The sequence below is a fragment of the Megalops cyprinoides genome, chromosome 17, assembly GCF_013368585.1.
Source record: "Megalops cyprinoides isolate fMegCyp1 chromosome 17, fMegCyp1.pri, whole genome shotgun sequence".
NCBI classification, from domain to species: Eukaryota; Metazoa; Chordata; class Actinopteri; order Elopiformes; family Megalopidae; genus Megalops; species Megalops cyprinoides.
The window spans coordinates 9,689,839-9,713,348 of NC_050599.1; the positions used below are offsets into that span (position 1 = coordinate 9,689,839).

Genomic DNA, 23,510 nt, shown 5'->3' on the forward strand with positions numbered 1-23,510 from the left:
AAAATAAATTGCAGCTGTGTTCTCATGTGTGTACTGTTAAACTGAGGACATCACCTAACAGTGCAATTAAAAACTTATGAGATTACCCGGGGAGGAACGGGTGAGTTATGAACATCTGTGAGCAAGTGATTAGGTTGTTTTCCTAACAAAACCCAAACAAGGGACCAAACCCTGTTATCAGTATGACACACAAACCTTCCCAGACACAGCATGTTAAATCAAAGTTGATTTTCCATTTTCACATATGCAATATGGAATATGGTTCTTTTTAAGTCACACTGTAACTTCACCCATGAGAAGTCAAGTAAATGTTGTGTGATAATATGCTGAATGTGATTGAGACAGGAATACAATTATCATTTATCATTTTTTTGCAAGGATGTAAAATACATGTCCTGGAGGGTCAGTATATGAATGTTGGATTCTACTTTTGCTTTTAAGTGTCTCATATTCAAGCAATATTTTATTGCTGTCTATTTTGTGAAATACACAGGCACAAATGTATGTGGCTCATTAAATAATTGGCCCAATTAAGTCAAGGGAATTGACTGGAAAAAATTCTATCACACAAACAATTCAACAGGAATCAAATCAGACACCCCTGAAGTATTGCATCTTGTAAACTGCATTTTATTTTTCAACTGTAAATATGACTTGTGCGTCCTTGCTACAAAAAAATGAATAGAGTAAATGGATACCAATCTGAGAAGGTATCTCAAGGCTGCTGCGGCGGGTTAATGCTGGATCCATTAATCTTTGTGAAGTCTCACATTTACTGAATGCATTAGAGGGCACAAGAAATCCCCTTACACAAGATCTCTAAGCCATATTACATAGGGATGGGGTCCTGATTCATAAAACAACTGCAACCTGCTCTAGCACAACAGCTTTTTGGGTTTAATCTAAACAAATCAATTACTGTTGGACTGAGATGCCAAGGACCAAGACAGAAAATCCGAAACTCCATCACTAGACTAGAGCCTTCGCCTCTGTTCCTCCACTCTGAAAGCCCTGAGGGGCCACTAGTGATAGATAAGGCTTAGGGCTGCAGGTTTCGACCATTTGACCGCTGATCTTGGCTGTTCCCTATCAGTTAACTCCAAGTTGCTGCACAACTTTTGAGGGACAAAATGTGGCAAATTCAGTAATGTGCAAAATGGTTGTGTGCTGTGCACAAAAATGAAGCTGCCAGACTGTCATCTTCACTATTAGGCTAGCTCTCTGACAGGCAAGCTCTTACTGACGTGATCTACTACACGCCGGTTTACAACACAATCCAAGCGATATTTCCGAGAACCAAAAGTGACAGTTGCAGGAGAAACATGACACCAATGCAGAGAAAAAATAAAATATCTAAACCTGAACACTCTCAACACAGAGAAAAGACTGACAGAGGAATAGGGCTGTATGTCAGACGACAAAGCAACAGAGTGTCAATTAAGGCAACAAATTTACTGACTTCCTTCTCTTGGTGCCTTTCAGGTGAGAAAACTGACTATACTCTGGCTCTTAGTGGAAAAAAATAACAGAACTTTCATTCCCCTCAGATAAAAAAAAACTGACCATCAATCATCTAAAATGAATTTATATGAAATGTTGTCTTCCAGGTAGGGATGGAAGTGGAGAGGATCTGTTTGATGCTGCTGCTTGAACTCTACCATATATCTCAGGAAAAAGAGACAAGAGAAATATATATGTGAAAAGCACTTACCTCATCAAATCTGGCTTCATCCTCACAGTTTTCCAGAACCCGTGTGTAGAATGAAAGACCTGTTGGAGAGGACAAAGTAAGAAGTTTATTTCAATAGAAAAAAAACTGTTATCGCACACAACATCAAATGTCAACATGTAAAATGAATGTATACAGTAAATGCTCATGAACAAATTTGCTTGATAAACTTTGAATTGTGGATTGCCATTGACGTGTGTATCCTTGCAACAATAAAACATTCAGAACATTAGCTAAATAGAGAAAGTGACATGGAACTGTTTCTTAGTAGCTTTTATTTTATTTTTATCAATATAGGCTTGGTGTCAAAAATTCCTGCTAGAGGCAAATGCTGACATCATCGATGAACCAATCCATTTAAACCATTTAATATTACGTAAAAGTGTTAAGTTGCAATTGGGAATTGTGAATTAGATCAATATCAGAATTGTTTTAGATTTTATTAAGTCCCTAAACATATTTTTTAAACCAGGAACCTTGTTTAATGACAAAAACTTGGAAGCATAACTTTATGTTTCTAAAAACTGTCAAAGCTTTCCTAACCAAGAGGCAAATGATACATTGAACCTCAAAGAGTCAATCTATTTAATCTTGCAAAAGAGAGTCTCTGAGTTTTCCAAGCTGTATAGAACACAGAACATTGATGTTGCTGCAATCCACAATGATAATCACATATAATATCAGTGACTGCATTAATAGTCCTGAACAGGAGATCAATCATGTATAGCATGGATGGTGGTCCTATGACCCTGTGTTGTATTGTGATTTCAGTTAAAAATGCATGCCATATTAAAATCAATTCTTCATTTACCATATAATTAGACCATGCTTCTTTCTTTCCCCACTTGCCTGAAGTAAATATTTGCTTGAATGTGAAGAAAACCCACACATCTTTGTAGGGTGATTGTATGTTTACCACTGTATAAAATGCAACACCATGGTACTTTGTAGCCTATTCTCCTAGCTGGTTACCGACAATTAAGGTTGTATTTCTGATACAGTTCAACCGTATAATAAACTCTAATTTTAAACCTGACAATCTAAACTAAATTGTATTGGAAATCAATGAAAACTGCTCTCAGTATTGGGTACTTCTTGTAATTTCTCAGCCACAGTAAAATATCATGAGTGGGCCAATATATACATTATGTTTGCTATATAAATTGTGTTTCATCATATGTAGGATTAATTATATAGTATACAATGTCAACTACTAATCAGTACCATTATTTGCAGAAGAAAACTGCCCCCTGGGGGAGACATTTTATTGAATGCTCGCAGGCTGTATGGTGTGAAACTGTTCGACATCACTGTTTGTAGTGAAACACACAATAATAAAATGCACTGTACAGTGAAAGTAGTGGGCATTTCCTGGACCAAGAAGTTACACAATCCAGTAACATTTTATGACATGTTAATGAGAGGGCTCTGCAGCTCTTTGTTTGTCTTCAGTGACATCACACCTGTCAAATGTGACATGCTTTTCATTCCAACACAAAGCGGAACATTCAGTTCTCCCACTTAGAGCTTAGTGTTACATATAGAACTTAGTGTTACATATTTAAGCATTTTTATATACTTGCACAACAATTTATGGCTAAAATGGCTAAACCTTATGTTGTGTACCAGGGGGTGGGTGGATGGTGGGCAGTCTCTCAAACAAGGACAAAATACCAAGAAAAGCATGCAGCAATTATTGGCAGATTGTCTGGAATAATGCCCTGTATCAATTTGATTTTTGTGTTAAACTCTGACTATGAAGGACTTGTCTTGTGAACAGGCATTATCACCAAGTTTATTTACATTCCCTTTACTAATTAAGAAATTACTAGTAACATTACGTTCATATAAAAATCTTTTCAATATTATTATTATTTATGACAAAAGGCCACTGTGAAGAAACATCTGGAAACATTAGGAGGGGTAACTTTACCCTCAGTAACACACAGGTAACAAATATGATATACCTGCTAATTCGAACAGCGTTGTCAGCTATACCTGTTGTGACAGTGAAATGAATGAATCCCTGTTTTGACAGTATAGGTATAGTGAGGTGTTGTAAAGTGCATAGTAGGTAGTAAGGTGCATAAGGAGATGATATAACATTTTGTTACAACTGTAGGAATTAATGACAAAATCATACCATCCACTTCAATGAAGAAGGTTACAGCACGCATTACAGGTTACAGCATGCCTTCTGACCCTAAGAACACTGCTTTAGTTCCCCACGTAAAATGAACTGCTCAGCAGACACTGTACAGTATTTTTCTTTACAGCTGCTCTGGTGCAAACAGAAAGCCGGAGTTGTAAGGAAGCAGCGCTGACAACTACAGTGGAAAAATAAAAAAAAAACATGGCAAACTTCAAAGGCCCCATTTCCACAGCATGTTTACAATCTGAACTAAAGTCTATGCTCTGAAATATTGGAACTCCCCCCCCCCCCAAATCCAGTTCAGGCAGTAGGAGTTAATTAGTGTTGTGAGCACTGTATTCTAATTGTTATGATGCAAAGGGTAATGAATCACAAAACTCACAAAATGGCGAGATACCTTCTGCCAAAATATCAAACCACTGATCAGAGTATCATTTGTCATCTTCACAGATGCTTTACTCTAAGGTAATACAAAAATAAACTATTAATCATTTATTTGGAAGATACCAAATTGGAAGACACATTAAATAGCTAAATAGGAGCCATAAGAACAACAGGAACAGCCAGTAACACAGTTAATAAGCATTAAGTTGAAAACGCATCCTGAAACATAAAAATACCATAGTAATTACTGGTGCACACATATGGTGGCATACAATTATCCTTAAAAGCAACATACATTATGCACGGAACATAATTCTGATCTATAAGAGCACTATTTCTGTATTATACTGTTGTCACGTGGCCAAACAATGATTCATAAAAGCAACATCTCTTTGCACCATATTGCCATAATTACTCTGACTAACAACAATCTGAAAGGTCTTCGGTACACAATAACTAAAAAATGAACAGTATGGGTTATTACACTAATGAGTTTATCATGTAAAACATTGGTCACCCCAAGCATCCACCTTGATAGGCACTATAGGACAGAAGCAACTTCATTGTAGAATCATGTTACAAAATTCACTCTCTTAATACTCTTAATAATTGAGTATCAAAGGTATTAGTTAAGATGTAGTGGAACATTAAACAGTTTCTTCCAAAATAATAATCTCATAATTAATGCATGTACATGTCTAGAATACAATGACAGAAAAATGGATTTAGGAGTGAGACAACTGTAAACCTGAAGGAACATACTGTAGTTCTTATACACCAGAGGCAATGCTTGTCAGTTTGTGTTGACTGTTGCCAAACTAACACAGACATATTCTTGGTAACAAGGACAGTACAGTACAATACAGTATAGTGGCTACTGCCAAATGTCCACACCATATTCACTACAGATTAATCTACGGTCAGTGATGAGTAGCTTTGGTCACTAGAGCTACAAGCTATCCTAAACCTGTTATCCCCAATTACAACATACTCAGATTGATTCTATATTAACTTTTTTTTTCTGATTTCCACCTTCCTCTGTTTCCACTAGGCAACACTATTGTTGCTGTCCCAATGTAATGGAGTTGTTACACAATGCAATAACAAAAACAATAGTTGTACTTCCTGATGTCTGCTTCAGATAACATGACTATACTTCATGTTTCAGAATTCAGTTGTACTGTTTGTATTCCTTTTTAAATGTACGTGTGTGCTTTTTGTCCATAAAGAATTAGATTACACTATTTTATTTAGTTTTATTGTGCATAATTTTCATTATCATGTCCTGCAAGTGATTTCCTTATAAGATAAATATTTCTCATATTAAGAGTATTCGAATTTGTAAAATGCTTACTATGAGATGATTTATCTATTTTAAAAAAGAATGAAAACAATTTACTTCCTTGATCATGGTAAGAAACATTCTTGAGTGGCCTCTAATTTTCGAAGGCACAGTTTTTTTCGGAATACATTTATTAATGGAATGAGAAACAGCATTGTGGGGAAAGAATGTTAGTTTACAGTGTGGCCTTGGAGCTCAAGTATTTGGGGTTTTAAAAAAGTATCTGTAATGTCTTTCCATCAGTGCATTTTCACTGTAAGCAGGGGGAAGGAGAAAGTAAGATTGTACCTTAATCGCCAGCGGGCTGTAAAACACAAATCAATAACGTGGATACTACAGCTCCAAATGGCTGTAAAATGTGAATTAGTAGGCTCACTTTATTGATTAGACTGTACCGAAAGGCATGTCTTCAGGACATGAATTGCGTTGCTTTACGATCAGCCTTTGAATTGTGGGATATTGTAAATCTATATAGGCTACTGGAGAAGTTGAATGCAATAGTTAATCTCCGTGTATACGCCTTCCTAACTCTGCGCTTAGAATAACAGACACAGATTGCAGAGACTTCGACTTCGACTACTCTATACACAACCTGTACCACCCGTTAGCGATGTCTGTGACTTCAGTTCATGCCTGACAATGAGGTGTAAGTATCCTCAACTAAAACACCAATTTAGGTTAAAATTGTGCACCCAGATGGGGCCACTGCTTCACAGACGATCTAATCGTACCGGCGCATCAGATCTTCTAGACCAAGCCAACAGAAGACTCAAATCTCAAATCTATTAATACGACGCCCTGCAACCCAGCTGTAGTGGATAACTCCATACAATAAATATGTACGAATAATTTAGCTCCTGTGACACAATATTAATAAGAAAAGGAAGTATTAAAAGACACATACATAGACCGGCAAATAAGACATTTCATACAAAACGACGAAGCAGACTTAGGTTTTTCAATAATGCTGATGACATTAATGTTCTTTTTATGCGCTCTTTAACTCTGCGTATTCCCCATTCCCGTAAGCAATGAATCATGCATCTATTATTACATAGTAACACTGCGGAGGCAAGGGCTTCCCCCAAGTTTTCGGCGCAACCATAAGAGGCAACATCAACCAATGCACATGTCATAGCCAGCGGTTTTATACATTCCAAAAGATACGTGGTCTTATTTCTCTGATGGCAAAGCAAAACGACGCGAATGCAGTGTGTAGCTTATGGATGACTATGACACGAAGAAACCGTTGATAAACTTTGAAATAATTACACACAAAACAGCGCAAAATAGAAGACAGCATGGTACCTCGGAATGCCACTTTAGCGATCCGGTCTCCTTTCCCCCGCAGATCTGTAACCGTTTTTAGATGGACGATCAGAGCCATGGCAGACTAGAGAAGGTCCAGCACTTAAGGTGAAACAAAGCAACAATTTCCACAAGAAGGAAAAATACACATATACTTAAGTATTTAAACTCTTGTTTCAGTCAAATCTGAACCTGCTGCATTTCAGTGAGTCTTTTCATGATGAAACAAAAAATTGCTCCTCCCATTCTGTCTTAACAACATCCGCTTTATCTGTCCTAAGAAAAAGTGTAAATAATTAAAGAGTTTTCATTTCATTCCCGCTATATGTTGCATGGGTTTGTTACGTGCCTCGCTCTCCGTCTCTGATGCTTTAGCGGGGTTTTCATCCAAGGAAGAAATTAAGTGCTTGCGAGATACTACTGTTTGGGCGATAGGGGGCGTAAAGATTAAAATAAGAATAGGAAACGCAGACATTGAGTCGATTTTCAGGGTGATTCCTCCAAATTGTACGTGCATTAACTTGAGAACGCAGCTCTACAAAAACCTGCGTTGTAGGCTACTCGGCTACAACAGATCAATGATGACAATAATAATTCTGGATCGCATTACAATCTAAAGTTAGTTCAGTTAAAACGTTTCAACTATCAAACAACACAGAAAAGTAACTACACCTTTCGTGACCAAAAATCATGACACTTATTTTACGTGTCGTAACATCTCAATTGTTGCAATACTATCCCACGTACACTACAGTTGCCTGGCAACACTTTGTTGCACTTCAAATGCGTCAAGTTTGTATTGTGGTCACCCGTAATACAAGCTGTAGGTATTTTGTGAATCGTCGAATAACTGTTTATAATTTGTCAGAAACAAAACTACTCAACAGATTTTACTTATCAATCTCGTCTAGAAACAGGAATGGCGTACCGAAGCGTTGGGACGTTTGTCACCCCAAATAATCCAACCTACATCGTACCTTCTCTAATGCCCGGGTAAGCAATTTCTTTTCTAAAGCAACGGAAGGGGAGGAAAAAAAACTGCATCAATGCTGATATTATAACTGCTACCACTACAGCCCTTACTATTATGATAATTGTAATAAGACGAAGTTGAAATTACAGATTTAGAGAGGCGAATCCACCTAATATGTTTATTCATTTATTTGTTTAAGGTACTGTGGACATGTGCCAACAGTCAAGTTAGAATATGGAGACACATTTGGAAATGCATCGATGAAACATTTTCGGAATATTCGCTCTGCGGCGATGGAGACCAGCACGAGCCCATTCCGCAGAAACCTGTTCCCGTCCATCTACCCCAGCAACCCAATGCTGCTGGCCAGCTACAAGTCCCGCAGCCGAGACAAGGGCGCATACTCCCCCTATTGGGCACGACACAACCGGGATTTCGTTAGACAGGAGGAAATAAAACGTTTTGACACGGTGAGGCGTATTGATTGTTGAGGAAAGTCAAGAAGTCTACTGATCGCTCAGATAAGCTTCTAACCAAGTCATTTTAATTTCCTCGGACCAGTGAGCTGTCGGTTCTACTAATGTGTATGGACTCAGCCTTAATTTTAGAAAAAGCGAGGTGATAAAGATGTTTTTTAATTGATAATAGCCCTCCTTCTTCTGATCCATTTTCTCCCGATATGAGAATCACATTTTCAATGTGCATTGTCTAATGAAGCCTTTAATTGTGATGCAGAAGGTCGAGATGAGAAAATAATGTGTAGTGATAATTCTGAAACATGGGCTAAAAAATGAATTAGAGTAATTGCATATTTAGTGTTGTTTGTGATCAGTTTAGTTCTAGAAAAGCTAGTTATTCACACGGAATTATGTAGTAGGCTGAAAGCTTCTTTTCCCACCTCCACTTAACTGGTGTTATGTGAATTGTAGTTCTCAATGCAGTTTCCTTGGCCTGCTGTTTCTTACATTTTTTTTTTTCTTTCGGTTCCACCCCTCACAGCTTGCCCAATCGCACAGACAGCAATACAAGGACACAAGTGGAACACGGAAGCCTGTTAACTACTTTGCCATGACGCCAAATAGGAGAGAGAAATATTGAAAAGTACTGCAGAGAGAATGACTGTTTGTAAAAGTAGACAAAACAAGAACATTTACAGCCCTCATAATGCAGCATAATTTATGGCTGAACATAATAAACTACATGGATGTAGTGAGAGGTATCTCAGGAATTAGTTAACAAGTAAATATTTGTTAACTTGATTGCATTTATATAGTACCTACTCACATAAATTATAGCTAATTCTTACATGGTCTGTGGTCTATGGTATATGACATGCCTGCATTAAAAAAAGTGTTATAAATGTGTTATGCATGCATTTCCACTGTTGTGTACCTGAAATCTGTGAAATGTTCCATGATAATTCTTTAGTTGAGTGTGTTATATCAAATAAACTTTGATTGACTCCATGAGGGACTTACAGAAGGATACCTCCCATGCTGGTCCTAGCGATCAGCTATCAGTGGCATGCTGATTTTCCCTTTAAGGTCTCAAATAAAAAATAAAAAAAGAGAAAAAGTTAAGCCATAAGAGAAAATAGGACCACTGGTTGATATGGCTACTAGTAAAATCACTCAAATTTGTCCAGGACAGATTTGGATATCTTGCCTGTTTTAACCTTAGGATTTAGCCCTCTACAATCAGTGTTGGTAACAGTGGGGAGTAGTTGTTATGGTGTTGGGTTTGCAATGTTGCAGTTTCAGCCTCCAGATACAACATGGCTGTTGTACCAAGGTACTTCTTCCTCAATTACTGTAAATGTACAGTAAATATAACTGTACAATGTGCAAGAAATGTAAGTTTGTATATGCACACTAAATAACCCTGTATAACATATGCTAATACATAACGTAACAAGAAACATTCTGAGCTGCATACAGATGTCAAGGCAGATTTGTTTATGTTTCACAAAACTATGGTATAAATTATACCACGTACATTTTAATAATAAACATGAGACATTAGGTCAAATAAATGATTGATGTTTATCATAAATTATACATGCACGAATATGACACACATCACCAATCGCCAATCACTCATCACCGAAAACCATACATCTCCAATAACTCCTTCTGAAACTTGGCCGTGGAGAACATTCCTGAAAAATGAAAAACAAAGCTTTTCTTGGCAATGGAATTTTGAACATAAATTCAATGCAGGTACCATAAGAAGATGATAATAATTATGGTTTTGAAAAAATCCTCTCCATATTGCACCTGCAACCACACTGAGAGAAGTGTGGATACCATCTGCTGTTCAGGGTTATCTCAGGTATTAATGTATTTGTAAAGTTTTAACTTTAACCTTAAAACTTTTTAGTTGTTAATCATCATACACATGGTAGTCCAGTCATTTCATGTGTCTTATTTAAAACAAATTTCTATCACACAACAGACAATAATGACAACACCAAAAAAATACACAGGTTAGGGATGAGACATTAGGTTTAGTTTGTGTTGTAAATCACATCTCAATATTTCAGTTTGCAGGGACATATTTAGAGGAACATACTATTTATATTTATATATTGATATTTATATTCAGTAGTTTAAAGTTTAAAATTCCCTAGACTTCTTAATAATATTTGGCAGCCCTTTACATTGACAGTGTTTTTACTTTGATTTGGATGCCTTCATCGACAAATGTAACCATTCAGAAAACAAGGAGAACATACCTCCTCCTCTCTGAGCCAATACTTGTCTTTAGTCTGTGTACTTTGCACTTAGATGTAAGTCTAGGCCCACATCTGTGATCTCAGCACTAAGTTTGGCACTGATGCTCGTGCATGTGTGGATGTGTCCTGTTTGTGCAACTTCATTCCACTCCATTAGATGCACTGTGTAAGCCGCTCTGGGTAAGAGCATCTGCTAAATGACAATAATGTAATGTCTCCATTGCATGACTTTTTGCCAGTTAGCTTATTTGGTTTCCTTCCTGGCTTGTCCAAGAGACTCACATATCATAGAAATAGATAGACACGTCCTATTGGCTACAATGAGACATACCTATGCATAGTATTCTCATCACATAGCATCCAATCAATGAATCCTATGTTATTTGATACATCCTCTGAGTAAACAACTGTCAGAACAACTGGCTGCTTCATAAATATTATTTAATAAAATGGATGAATAGCACCTGACAGCCAGAGAATCCTGCACATATGAAAAAGGCGATAAACTATTGAAGTCAGAGGATTGGGTTCTGTAGTGTATGAGCGCCAGCTCGAACCTCTGAAATCACTATTTTCTTATGCCAACGACAGGGGGCGCCCTTGTCTGTTTCATTCAATTACATATTTTCTCATGGTTTGTTCGGATGGAATTCTTTATTTGTTTCCATACTTTGACGTCGCTTACTGACTCGAATAAATGTAACTAAAACACCGAGCAATTAAATCAACAGAAAAATCATCGCATCATCTTATTTGTTTAAACTGTAACATTATCACTAAAACATTGTCAGTGTTTGGTATAAATATCTTCCAAAAGGAGTGCATGACTTTACCTAGAACACAATAAAACATTAAGAATGAAGACTATCAAAATACTACCAGCCCAAATATCAAACAGCAGATGTTTATGGACCGTCTGACTGTCTGTGGTTCCTGCTGCGCTAGGCTGCCACAATTTTTAGAACCCATTTTCTCACGAGAAACACTGTAGTAATAATAACACATTGCGGCCAAATATTAAATCCATAATATATTCATTTTAAGTCAGTTAGAAATCTGTGTTTCTCCGTTTGCTATTTCCTGATATATAGGCCTAGTGGAATCGATTACATCAACTGAGTTTTGCTCTGTAGATACATATTTTATCCTCAAATTTAAACTCAAATAAATAAAAAAAAAATCACCAGTTTGCATCGCAGGGTGCAAAGTCCATATATATAGAGCCTGCAGAAGTTTATAAACAAGTGATGGCGCTATAGCTCTGTCAGTCTCTTCCAGACAGCCACGGTCATCGCAGTAAGATGAACGCGCTGTTCCGACAGAGGATGTCGTGACAGATGTTTTTCCTATTTGAAAGATGACAGCCTTGAAACCCAATCAATGGCATTTCGCAGGTTGTCGCTGGATCCGCGCTCGACACGAAAGCAGATTGTTCGTCTGATTGCCGTAAATCTATATCAGTCCAGCTCTGCTATCAGTACGCGTTAACTTTCCAGTAGATTCTCAGAGGTTGAAGCAGGTGCGTACGATACGCGGTCTCACAAGACTCACGTTGATTGATTTGCCATCGTATAATAATCCTGAACTGTTAGCCACATGGATTTGGTATGTTAGACTGCGAGAAGAGCAGATGCCTTGAGCCATGCAGCAAAAAAACGTTTTAAATATTAGAGCCATGCACTGGAATTACAGTGCTGCAGTGTGCGTACAAGAGAGGCAGGGGTCTCTTGAAACAAACACAATACTGTTTCCCATTTGGGCACAGCATTAAGTTTCATGAGAGCTGTTCTCGTACGAGGGAGGTCATAAATGAAGTCTCCCTTGGCCTGTGACTTATCTAACAGAGGTGTACCACCACGTCTGTCATGAGTGTATGGGACACGGTGAGACTTCCAAACAGAAGTTCTTTTGTTAATAAACCTGAACGCTGGAAAAGGGTGCATTTATTTGTTTTTAAAATATATAGCAAAATCTACGCAGCTGACTACAAAAAACGAGCGTCTTCGACAGGCATGCCCCGGTGGAGAAGATACCCGGTAGTGGAGCTGCCGTGATAACTTCCAGACGCGCAGCTGAGGATAGCCTGTTGCCCCCCCAGTCCCGGCCACCCCCAGAAGAGGGAGACAAACGTAGCGGAATCGAGCGCAGAGTCAGATGTGGCTGTCTTCCGAAAGATCCCTCTGCCTTTCCCTCGCACTGTAGCGCCCGCGCGGCAGGATTATCACACTATTCACAATGTCTCCAACTACAGTAAGGACCATCCTAGCTCTTTTCATAACATTCTTTGCTCCAGAAGTGACAGGTAGGCAACCCGTCCTATTTTTTCTGCAGGTTCATGCCTTCTATGTGCAACGTATAGCTGTATACTTTAAATAAACGAATGCATATTAATTTTGAGAATTTCTGGGCGCATAGCTGTTTTTCATTCCTAAAATTAGAAATGCATTATCTTAATTGGGAGATGGCTGGTTTATGTTGACTTAGTCTTGTGTTTAACTTTGCCTTTAACCGTAACGTATTTTTTTTTTGCATCCGTGATTTTGGAGTGGCCAAATTAGGAAGAAGTGGTGAAGACCTAAAAAGGCTAATTAGGGTATATACCAGTTAGCTTAGAGGAGCCTTTTTTTATCAAAGTTGTGTGTTTGATAATAGCTACACTCATCGTTATGTATTACTCCTAAAGTAATAATGGCAATGGAAAAAATTCTGGTCATTATTTGGATCCAATCTGTGCGTGTCGAGCGTGCGTGCGAGCGTGCGTTCGCGCGCGCGTGTAGTCATAGAGAAAGAGCGTGTGCGAGACTTAAGGGCGGCTGCGTCTTAATGAAGAGAAGTGCATTGTTGCACTAAATACGTTTTTCAGATTTATGTGGTCATATTTTGGCAAAGACTATTCATTCTCTAATGGAAATTTCCTTGATGTACAAAAACAGGCTAAGGACAGGAAAATTAGCGAAAGATATGTTTTCTTTCATTATTGGTTATAAAGTGTGCATATATTAAGTAGAAAACCTACATGTTTTAGGAAGGATACTGAAAATCATAATAAAAAACGGCATGGATTTCAGAAAAAATGCTAATCTTCCTCTCAGAAATCACATCTGGCTGCGGTGGAAGACTATTGTATAGCAGTATAGTAAAACCGGATCTAATAACTACACCTTTCCATTACACAAAATTTCTACAAGGAAAATGTGATGCTTCTTTTCAGAGCAAAGGATTACTGTGTCTGGTGGCTTCATACTCAGACACAGAAGGATCTCAGTTAAAAGTTATCAAATCAAACTGAAACGTTTCACACCCAATCTGGCTGTGGTAGCAAACATTTCATGACCTGACATTCAACTCAGTGATGGAAGATTTTACTGCCAATTCGCCCCTCTCTGGATCTGTACATGATCAGCACTGGGTCACATTGGTTTGTTGCACATGCTGTGAGCTTGTGGGCTTTTCTGCTAGACACATTGCACATCCACAGTGTGTTGATACTTCAATTAACAAAATAAGCTTCTGTGAAGCCAGAGACCCACCAGCAGTTCATGTGAGGGGTTTGCAGATGGCAAACTGCCAACCTGTACCCCTTCTCCTTCACAGAGCTTTGTCTAAGCATTTGCAAAACACTCTTCAAGTGGGTGTGGCTCAAATGAAACTCATTATAACTTTGTTGGCTAGCGATTAAACAGTTGATTAAAGACACGTGACTAGCGTGAGAGTTAATGTAAAGGACAACAGGAAACCACTTAGATTTACTGTCAAAAAAGTACCGTAATTTCTGCTGCAAACAGAAAAAAAAACCAGGGAAAGGCATTCATATGCACACCTACTACTAGTGTTTGTCTTTCTTGATAACCAATTTATGATACGGATACATGAAACCAGCAGGGTTATGCATGGTGGGTGAGGGTTCACTGGGAAGCATGTCTGTTCATAAGTCCTCAAGTGTATTGCATTAATTCTTTCCTCCCATATAAAAGCGATTGTCAGAATGAATGCCAATATTTTCAGCAACCGGGGCTGGAGGCCAGAGGGGCTCTGCAGTGAGTGTACTCTACACGACGCTTCTGCGCCTTCCCAGTAATGTGTAAATTGGAATTTGATTTTAACGCACAGAGTGGGGATACACAGTCTCAGAGCAGATGTGCGTGGCCTATGAAATAAGTGTAAGGATCGGTTCAGCTGCGCTCCTCTCCAAGAAGTGACCGAACAAAGATGGTTTGGAAGGCAGCGCTAACCCGCCGAGTGTTGTTAGCTGCCACGTAACAAATGTCTTTGTGCCTGGCTTCAGAGCCCCCTTTTTTGGACTGCTCCCTGAATGAGATCACCCTGTGTCAGTGGACTGAAGTTAGCAGCTGTTTGGTTTGTTTCTGAAGCGCTCCTTTCCACTCGTCTGCAAGAATGTTGGGACTGGACCACTTCTGCCGAGGCACAGATGGATAAATCAGGGCCACTTCAGACAATAAGTGTATTTGAGAGCCTATTCTCAACCTGTTGATTCTCAGCTTACTGGGGTGAAAAGTGCCACCACCAATCTGTCCCACAGAACTCTGACTCATTGTCAAAGGAAGGGGAGGTGGGGTATATTTTCCATGTCCATTAGAGTTTAAAACCATGTCCATCATATTCACAGAAAAAATTCACTTTTCCCCCTAGCCATTTTGAGGACTGCGCATCCATCCTCAGCGGCCCCTCAAGGGCGATGTCGGTAACGAGTTTTCACACGCCGAGAAGAATTTAATCTCCGTTTCACTCCGCAAAGAGGAATTTTCTCGGGGAGGTTTTGATTGACGCTCTTCAGATGCGGCACGGAGTTGAGCAGTGACTTCAGCGCGGGAAAAAAAGAGGGAGAGGAGAGCGCAAGCAGCGGCATGACACATGTGCGGCCGACCGAGTTCGCAACAGGAGGGAGCGGGAATACCTCTGCCGTGCGAGACACCCGCTCTTATAGTTGTCACTCATGTGTCTGCTACCGACATGTTTAACACTGTCTGTGGACAGGCTCGCAATGTAAACAGAGAGCACCTGGGAGACTCTCTTTTTAAAATGCCGTCTTCACTCCTGCGAGCGACGGGCCTGGCCGACTGTTCAGTCAGAGTTGGATCTATTAGCTACGGGAGGAATGCATACTCCTGTAAGTGAATGGGAGACGAAAAGGGCTACTCTTTTCCCTGCATTAGACTAGAATGCTTTAATATCTTTGCGTGAAGATACTCCTTCAGCAAGGTTGCACAGTAAGACAGTAAAAATAAGACCATGGAGGTTAATAACAGAGGGGACTCTGTGACCCAACATTACAGTCAAGATGGCAACACTATCAAACAATCACATTCAGGTTCAAAACTGTTCATTTTTCATTAAGATGCTTCTGGCAGATTACGTAAAACTCCTGATACAGAAAAATCTGAAGTGTGCTGTCTGGGAGTGCAAGCAGTGCTGTCAGTTATTGGGTGATTTAAAAAAACTGGATTAATGGCAGCAGGAGGTGCTGTTTGTCGCTACCTTGTGTGAAACCGAGGCTCTGGAAAACTGCAGGTGCGCGCCCTGCAGCAGTATCCAGAGTGGGTTTTAAAAAAATGTGTCCTCACCCATTGACCTCAGACATTTATTCATTCTTGAAATAGTGCTCTCTCTCTCCACTCACATCCCTCCTGACACACACCTTTGGGGTACAAGTGATATGCCTCCTACACCCTCTCGATGTGAAACTCCTCCAACGCCTGTCCTTTATACTGTGACCCACTGCTAACTTCCTCTCAGTACACATCTGGCATTTCAATGTCCAGGGCTTCCTCAGATTCAGTGATGTCTCCGGTAGGACTGGAGCAGATTATTAGCCAGGGACAACATCGTCTGCCCAACGGAGAAGAAAGATATTCATGCCGTCTGCATGTATTGTTGTTATAAATCTGTCTGCTACAGCCCACGCCAGGAAAGTAAGCCGTCATAAAAAAAATAAAGGAGAAAAAACTCTTTGCCAACTTGTAACAGCAGAAGATCTGAAAGTGAACAGCTGGTACATATGGCACTCTTTATGAAGTAGATAACTTTTTATTTTCGTAATTTTCTGATCTACACATTGAGAGTTCAGAGGGTTCAGCATTCTATTCTATCCTGAAACACTAGGGGGCGCTCTTGTGGGAAGGTTTGTTTATCTTGGCGGTTTCTCAGAGACCGTGACATACAGTGGAGTGCAGTGAATGTGTGCATTGTGCTAAGGCAGAAACTCTTTAAGGATGTGAGTACACACATCCCAATGAACAGCCCAGCAGCAGTACACACAGACAGTGCACCAGAGTGAAATCAATATGTGGTTTAGAAACTGTTAGAGAAGCCTGCGTTTCACATTTATGTTATCATGTTAACATATCATGTTAAATATGTTACATGTTACAATCATAACGTGTTAACTATGCATGGAAATTCATTCAAATTAGGTTTAAGACAAGCTTATGTCGCAAACGGAAAAAATAAACGTAAGGAAAATAATTGAATAGACGGTACACTATTGCATTTGTCTAGATTAGACTCAAACAAAAGCTGTGATGTCTCCATTTTTGTGTCACAGTTGCCATTTGGTAAATAAGGACAGGTTCTCAGATAAGCAAGAGCCATTTTTGGAACAGTGCTCTGGCAATCTTACCTATCAATCAGTGAGACTCCATGTACATGTCAATTGGTCTGAGATTGCTGGGGACTCTTCTGATGTGTCAGATGTTTCATATGATTATCTCACTGTTGGTGGAGGAAGTCACCAGAGATGTGCTTGTACCCCTGTATCCACGTATGGTAATCAAGGTTAAACCAACCTGTACCTGTCTGAAACGACCTTGTTAGCTCTCTCTCTGTTTCATTGAGTTATTTTTGTTTTGTGTAGTTTAAAGTACAAATGACAATGTGGAAGATACGTAAGCAGGAGACATATGTTATGACATGATTACTGAAGTAACTGAGATAAATGAGACACACAAAACATACAATCAAGTGACACTAGCTTTGCACTGAATTTGACTTTTCTTGCTGGGAAATAAATAGGAAATTCAAGACTAAACACAGTGCAAGTCTGTTTTTGAAATTATAATAGAAACAACTTATAATGGCATTCCTGTTACAGTGAGTTAGTGTGTGTGTGTATGATTCAGACTTATTCGTTTGTGAAGTTTTGGTACACTGCTGTAAACCTGTCAAGAAATTATTACTGCAGGCCTTTTGGACACCGATGGTTAGCCAACTAATGAATAATCATCATAAAAAAAAGTTGTGAGAAGGTTGATGATGAATGTTGTTTTGAGTTGCTGTTGCAACAACACTACCTTCCTGTATGTCTTCAGAAAACACCCCATTAACTGAATGGCAGGTCAACACTAACTGCTAAATTATTACATGGGACATTAAGGGAAAGGAATATTACATGATCATTTTAATAGCTGGCACTGCATAATAAAAAGCAGACATTATTTGTATGAATTCGATGGCATAGATTTAAAAGCCTGACAAACCTGAAGGTAATACCATGGTAATGGAGTTTGGTCTTGCGTATTGTGGCTGTAAGATTTGTAAGTGAAGCAGACACGTGATTGTGCTTGCAGCTATAACATTCATCAAAACTCAACATTCTGACGTATCAGAAAAGTTCATACAGTCATGACATGACGATCCAGTGTCATGATCTCACGGCTCTAAGATCAAAAGACATCAAGACCTTGCATTGCAATCTGGACAAAATACTATTAACCTACTAACTGGATTGTAACACAGTAAGGTTACGGAGAGATTTTGAACCAATGGCACTGACTGAAAAATTCCCGCTGGGCAGAGCAAGCGGTTTTACCTTTTGTCTTTGTCCAAGGCATGGTCTCCTTTCACCTTTTATCTGTTAGTAAAATGCACTGCCAGTTTATTGACCTTGGCTGAATCCACCTCACAGCTGGCCTCTTCCGTTTAATTGCGGGCTCTTTTCTAGTAATACCGTTTTAACAGCATTAATGGCAGGACTTCTGCTAATTGCCTGCGGTAAGTGTTGGAGAGCCGCCAAGCTGGCCTTCGTTTCCTAAGAGAAACACAAATAACAAACAGCCCATGTTATTTGGCCCCACTGACATTTCGTAAACCACCCCACGGCTGCTCTCCTTGGAAAATCGTAATGGTCAATACATTACGTCATTTAACTTCATATATTTGCTTAACAGATGCTCTCGTACAGAGGGTCTTGCATAACTTACATTTGATATACCATCCATTAATACAGCTGGAAATATGTCTAAGCCATTTAGGTTGAATACCTTCCACAGCAGGATTTATACAGATATAAAAAATGGTTATTTAAGACATTTAACCATTGCTGCCAACTACCGCACTACTTTTCCTGCACTATTGTTCCGGTTCCAACCAACAAATATACAGCACAATTCACTGCTTGCGTCCCTTTCCTCAAACCCTTCAGATAGCATTCTTAGATGCATAGTTATGGCATTATAAGGTATTGTTTAATGAAGGAGATCTGCATTTTATGTGGAGGCTGGGTTTAATCAAAGGTTTGACCTACTCAAAGGCCATTACATTTAAACAATGCAAAAAAAAAAAAAAAAAAAGAACAATGGAATGAGCTCAGGTTAGAAGCAGAGCCCTCCATTATGTACAATAACTTCTATTAGAACCAGATTCTGCATTTCTGATTAGTCAGCGCATCATGACTTTGATTTTATTTCCAGCCTTTTTTTTTATAAACTACTAATGTGTGACATGAGTGTTTGAAGCATATTAAATAGGTATTATTTGGTAGGGAACAACACAATATTGTTAGAAAAGATTATTAGTGAAAGACAGTGAAACAACACCCAAAATGTAAGCAGCCTATGTGTCTCCTGCCTTTATATGTCTTCTTTATGTCACGAAGAATTACTGATCACAAAGCCATACTGGAGAACACATGTGATGTTGAAGGCTAACCTAAGTCAGCCTTAAAAATAAATTAACATCAAGTAACTAACTATAAATAAACAGTACTGGGAAAAAACTATTCCCTTTCACAAGGCTTAGCAAACTAGTACTTTCACCCTGTTTTACCATGAGATGTGCCAAGTTGAATGGGCATATTGTGTAGCAAATGTTAGCTAAGATGTTTAGCAACTTAGTGACCATTATTTTAACTTCTGTGAACTGTATATATTTATTTCTTTGTATTATGTATAGAAAAAATAAAACGGATACAGAAGTGTCTTCAATAATGTTAGAACTGCATTTCGCTGTACATAATTAGATACAAAAATACTGCACAATGGTCAGAGACTAAAATAAAGATGGTGCCAACACATGTCTAAAGAATTATGGTAAACATTTGTGGACAGCAAAAGAAAATAAAGAATAGAACTTGCTGTGTTTTACAAATGTGAACTATCTATGCTGTCTAAAATCATGATTAGTTTTCACTTGCTTAGTAGATGCCTTTATTACAGACAGCTTAGATTTCAAATTGTGGCTGTGATACAGCTGAATGGAACACCACCAATGGTTCTTTCAAAAAGAAAGCAATCCCAGGAGTCACTGAGGCTCATGCAACATCTCAAAATATTTTTGAAAAATCGTATCTATTAGTAATATTATCTCAGGCAGTCAAACACCTGAAGCTGTGTAGTGTATCACAGGTCTCAAGTGCGCCACGCAAACTTGCCAACTTAAATGTACACGATGCCCTCAAAGGGAGTCCATATTGGATTCTTTTTTGGTTCTATTTCCTGCTGACCTTTCAAAGTAGTTGCCTTTGCAGGCATTAAGGTAGTATGCAGCTCACTTTGAAAATAGACACAGCTACAATATGTTCACATCATGTATATACACTCAGCCTCTGTTCCCTTGTGTGTAAACATATATCAGATATGTAAAATATTCCTGCTCGATGGTTAAGGCATTCATCTTGAGCGCAAGATGAGCTCTAAAGCTTAGGTTCAATCCCAGCCGTGACATCATTTGACAATGCTCGGGAGTCCACAGTGGCAGAACAAATAAGCTTTGCTCTACTGGTGATGTGGGTATGTCTGCAGGGGCTCCTCTTCTTACTGCTCAGTCATCCTGTGATTCATCAGACACCTGCAAGTTAATCAGATGATGTCAGCAGAGTGGCATCTATCCTCCAATGAGCGCCAACTCTGCTGTAGCACGCTGTGTGACTAGTATGAAAAATACCTGTTAAATGTGTGCGTCAGGGGACTGCATTCGTGTTTGCTTGGCCCTCTCGCTCTCTCGATTGTTGTGGCTACACAAGGATGATATACAATTGGCAATTACAAGAAAGGGTTGCATAAAGGTGGAAAAAGCATTAAAAAATCTTCCAGCAACATACAGACTACAGGTCTTCCAAGGAGGCCCTGGTTTATATCAGAGAAAGATATCAAATTCAAATATGCATTATGTTCTTTCCATGGAAACATAGCACTGAAATATTTCTCTATTTTTATAAGACCAATAAAAGCTGATTATTTCCCATTCCCCATTAAAAGATATTGACCATTAAGACAAACATTAACAGTCAAATAAAAATGAAAATCTCAGTAATTGTTCTGCACAGTATGGGGAAAAAGCTGACGCTTTTAATTTCCAGCTCTGTTTGATGGGCTTTTTTATTTGTTTTTTGTGCTTTTGTTCTTCGGTTATCTTTATCTCAATCTCTAGGCTGAATGCCAATACTGTCCTCATTGTTAAGCAAACAGACACGGTGCTGAGTTTTACTTTCAACAGACTGTAAAACTCAAATGGAAAAGAAAAGAACACAAAAGCATGTTTGGTCCTCTGTTTATGAACAGAGAGATTTTATCATTCGGAAGCCTGTGTTCAAGACCCTAAAATATAATACACTACCTCTCCGTCCAGCTAAGTCATCTAATTTTGGACTTTATTTCTTTTGCCTGCTTGTAATGATTTTATCAGTGCATTGGAAAATATTGATGAGGTATGTAGTTTGGGATCATGTAACAATATTGAATCAAGTACTATGTGAATGTATGATCACTGCATAAGTACATAATCAGTGTTAGTGCAGGTTCCATATAAGTAACTGTCCTAGTCTAATCTTAACACTAATTAGAAACATAACCCCAAACCCAACTTTGCCCCCTTATTTTCATAAATTATGCAATACTCTATTTTTGTATAGCAGTTACAATGTGTTTACAGTGTAATTACATGTGAAATATATCTGTAATATAAGCTATACAGCTGAGTCGTGTGGTGTACTGTAAGTCAAATGAATCCAGCAGCTCCAGCAGCTTATATTACTGAAGAGTCCCTTATGGTGAAAGTGTCTAACACCTCAATCTGCTACCTCAATGAAAGGTCCTGGCCTTCATTGACATTTTATATTATGGAACATAGAGCACGGCATAGAGCCACCTTATATTATGGTGTATGTAGTATGGTTTAGAGCCATCTTATATTATGGTATATATGGTCACGGCCCATTGAGGCAAAAAGAGCCCAATCAATTGTCAATGTCCACTCATCACTGGAGTAACCACAGTAGGTTTGTCATGGTGAGTTTTAAACAACCTTATTCAGAGTATAGCACAAGAAGAAGCTCTTTAGCAAAGCTAGGACACAGGTCCCCAGCTAAGGAAACCAATCTTGCTTTTGTCCTGTGGGTGATGTCATCTCTTCACATGCTCATCTGAACTATGCTACACTAGTAGTCCTTGGACTGTACAATATTGTTACCATACTTCTAGAAAAATCACAATCAGCTATACAAACTTACACTTAAATAACCGTCAGCAGAATTTCCAATCAAATAATCAAAGATAGAATGATTAAAGAATATACATACCTAAGATAGGCTTCATTTAGTGTAAACAGTGCCAAGTAATTAACTTCTAGTATTATTCATTATCAGCTTCAGATGGAACCATTAATGTATTTTAGGATAATACAGTTATCAGAAAGTACCACTGGTGTGAGTGACTGAAGAGCTGGAGGTGTTATGAGGGTGTGAAGATGCATATAGGTATCACTCTGGAAATAATATAAATGAAAGAAACACCTGTAGCCAGGAACATCTGTGGTGTGGTGTCTAACACTAGCCTCTCTGTTACATTAATTATTCTTGAATGGAGATCACTGCTCAAAACTGAACAGAAGATTTTCTGATGCTGTAATACATACTGGAGGTTCTAAAATCAGAATATTTTTGCTGCTGCTTAGACAGGCACCTACTACAGATTTTAATCAAAAACTGCAAAAAATGTAATTGCAATGCTTCAATACATCACATATTTTAGCCACTGAACTGTAAAATATTGAAATCTGTCCTCTATTTCTATATTTACATTATATTACACAATTTATTTGACTGGCATTTATTGGATGTTGTTATCCATCTTTCATGGCAACTTTGCATATTTTCTATTTATACAAATGGATGTTTACTAAATGAATTTGGGTCAGTTACCATGCTCAAGGGTGCAACAATAGTGCACGACCTGGGAAGTGAGGTTCCATCCTTTTGGGTTACAAACCCAATATATTAGGAACAAGCCTTTCCACCTAGCATCTCCTTTCTAAGGATATACAGTATGGTACAGTGGCCTTTAATGTGTTTTGTAGGCTTCCGCCCCCTGAGGCCGAGGAACGTGAAGCTATTGGCTGTGGAGAATGGCCTGCAGGTCACATGGGAGGAGCCCAAAGAGCTGGACACACGGCCTGTTGAGCGCTACAGCATCGGCTATGGGAAGTCCATGAAGGCTCTGCGTTTCATTAAAGTGGACAAAGACAAGCGCTCCCAATTACTGGAGGATGTAGGTGAGAGAGATGCTGACAGTTTCTCCTACCAATGACATGCATGATGGAAGCCAGTTATTTAGAGAGACAGACAAGCACACAGATACCTAGTCATAGACATATTTATTT

The 23,510-nt window shown here is 38.8% G+C and overlaps 3 protein-coding genes across 3 annotated transcripts in view; 2 read left to right on the forward strand and 1 right to left on the reverse strand.

The window, feature by feature from the left end:
- The window catches only part of otofa (otoferlin a), a 93,347-nt gene extending 86,306 nt beyond the window's left edge, over positions 1 to 7,041 (reverse strand). Inside the window, exons 1-2 of the mRNA XM_036549549.1 lie at positions 6,916 to 7,041; positions 1,712 to 1,770 (exon numbers count right to left, since the gene is read on the reverse strand). Of these exons, the coding sequence (XP_036405442.1) occupies positions 1,712 to 1,770; positions 6,916 to 6,994 (138 nt within the window). The 5' untranslated portion in view covers positions 6,995 to 7,041. The remainder of the gene's footprint in view (positions 1 to 1,711; positions 1,771 to 6,915) is intronic.
- A 672-nt stretch (positions 7,042 to 7,713) lies between these two features.
- fam166c (family with sequence similarity 166 member C) lies at positions 7,714 to 9,034 on the forward strand. The gene is made up of 3 exons (XM_036549212.1): positions 7,714 to 7,908; positions 8,088 to 8,358; positions 8,888 to 9,034. Exons 1-3 carry the CDS (start codon positions 7,835 to 7,837, stop codon positions 8,984 to 8,986), a joined length of 444 nt encoding a protein of 147 aa, XP_036405105.1. The 5' UTR covers positions 7,714 to 7,834; the 3' UTR covers positions 8,987 to 9,034.
- Positions 9,035 to 12,854: 3,820 nt separating this feature from the next.
- Positions 12,855 to 23,510, forward strand: part of fndc1 (fibronectin type III domain containing 1) — a 43,349-nt gene continuing 32,693 nt past the window's right edge. Inside the window, exons 1-2 of the mRNA XM_036550505.1 lie at positions 12,855 to 12,924; positions 23,208 to 23,402. Coding sequence (XP_036406398.1) covers positions 12,858 to 12,924; positions 23,208 to 23,402 — 262 coding nt within the window. The 5' untranslated portion in view covers positions 12,855 to 12,857. The remainder of the gene's footprint in view (positions 12,925 to 23,207; positions 23,403 to 23,510) is intronic.

Coding starts and splice junctions, on each gene's coding strand:
- fam166c (XM_036549212.1), top strand. CDS start 7,835: ATGGCGTACCGAAGCGTTGGGACGTTTGTCACCCCAAATAATCCAACC. Junction 7,909..8,087: donor GTACCTTCTCTAATGCCCGG/GTAAGCAATTTC, acceptor TATTTGTTTAAG/GTACTGTGGACATGTGCCAA. Junction 8,359..8,887: donor AAATAAAACGTTTTGACACG/GTGAGGCGTATT, acceptor CACCCCTCACAG/CTTGCCCAATCGCACAGACA.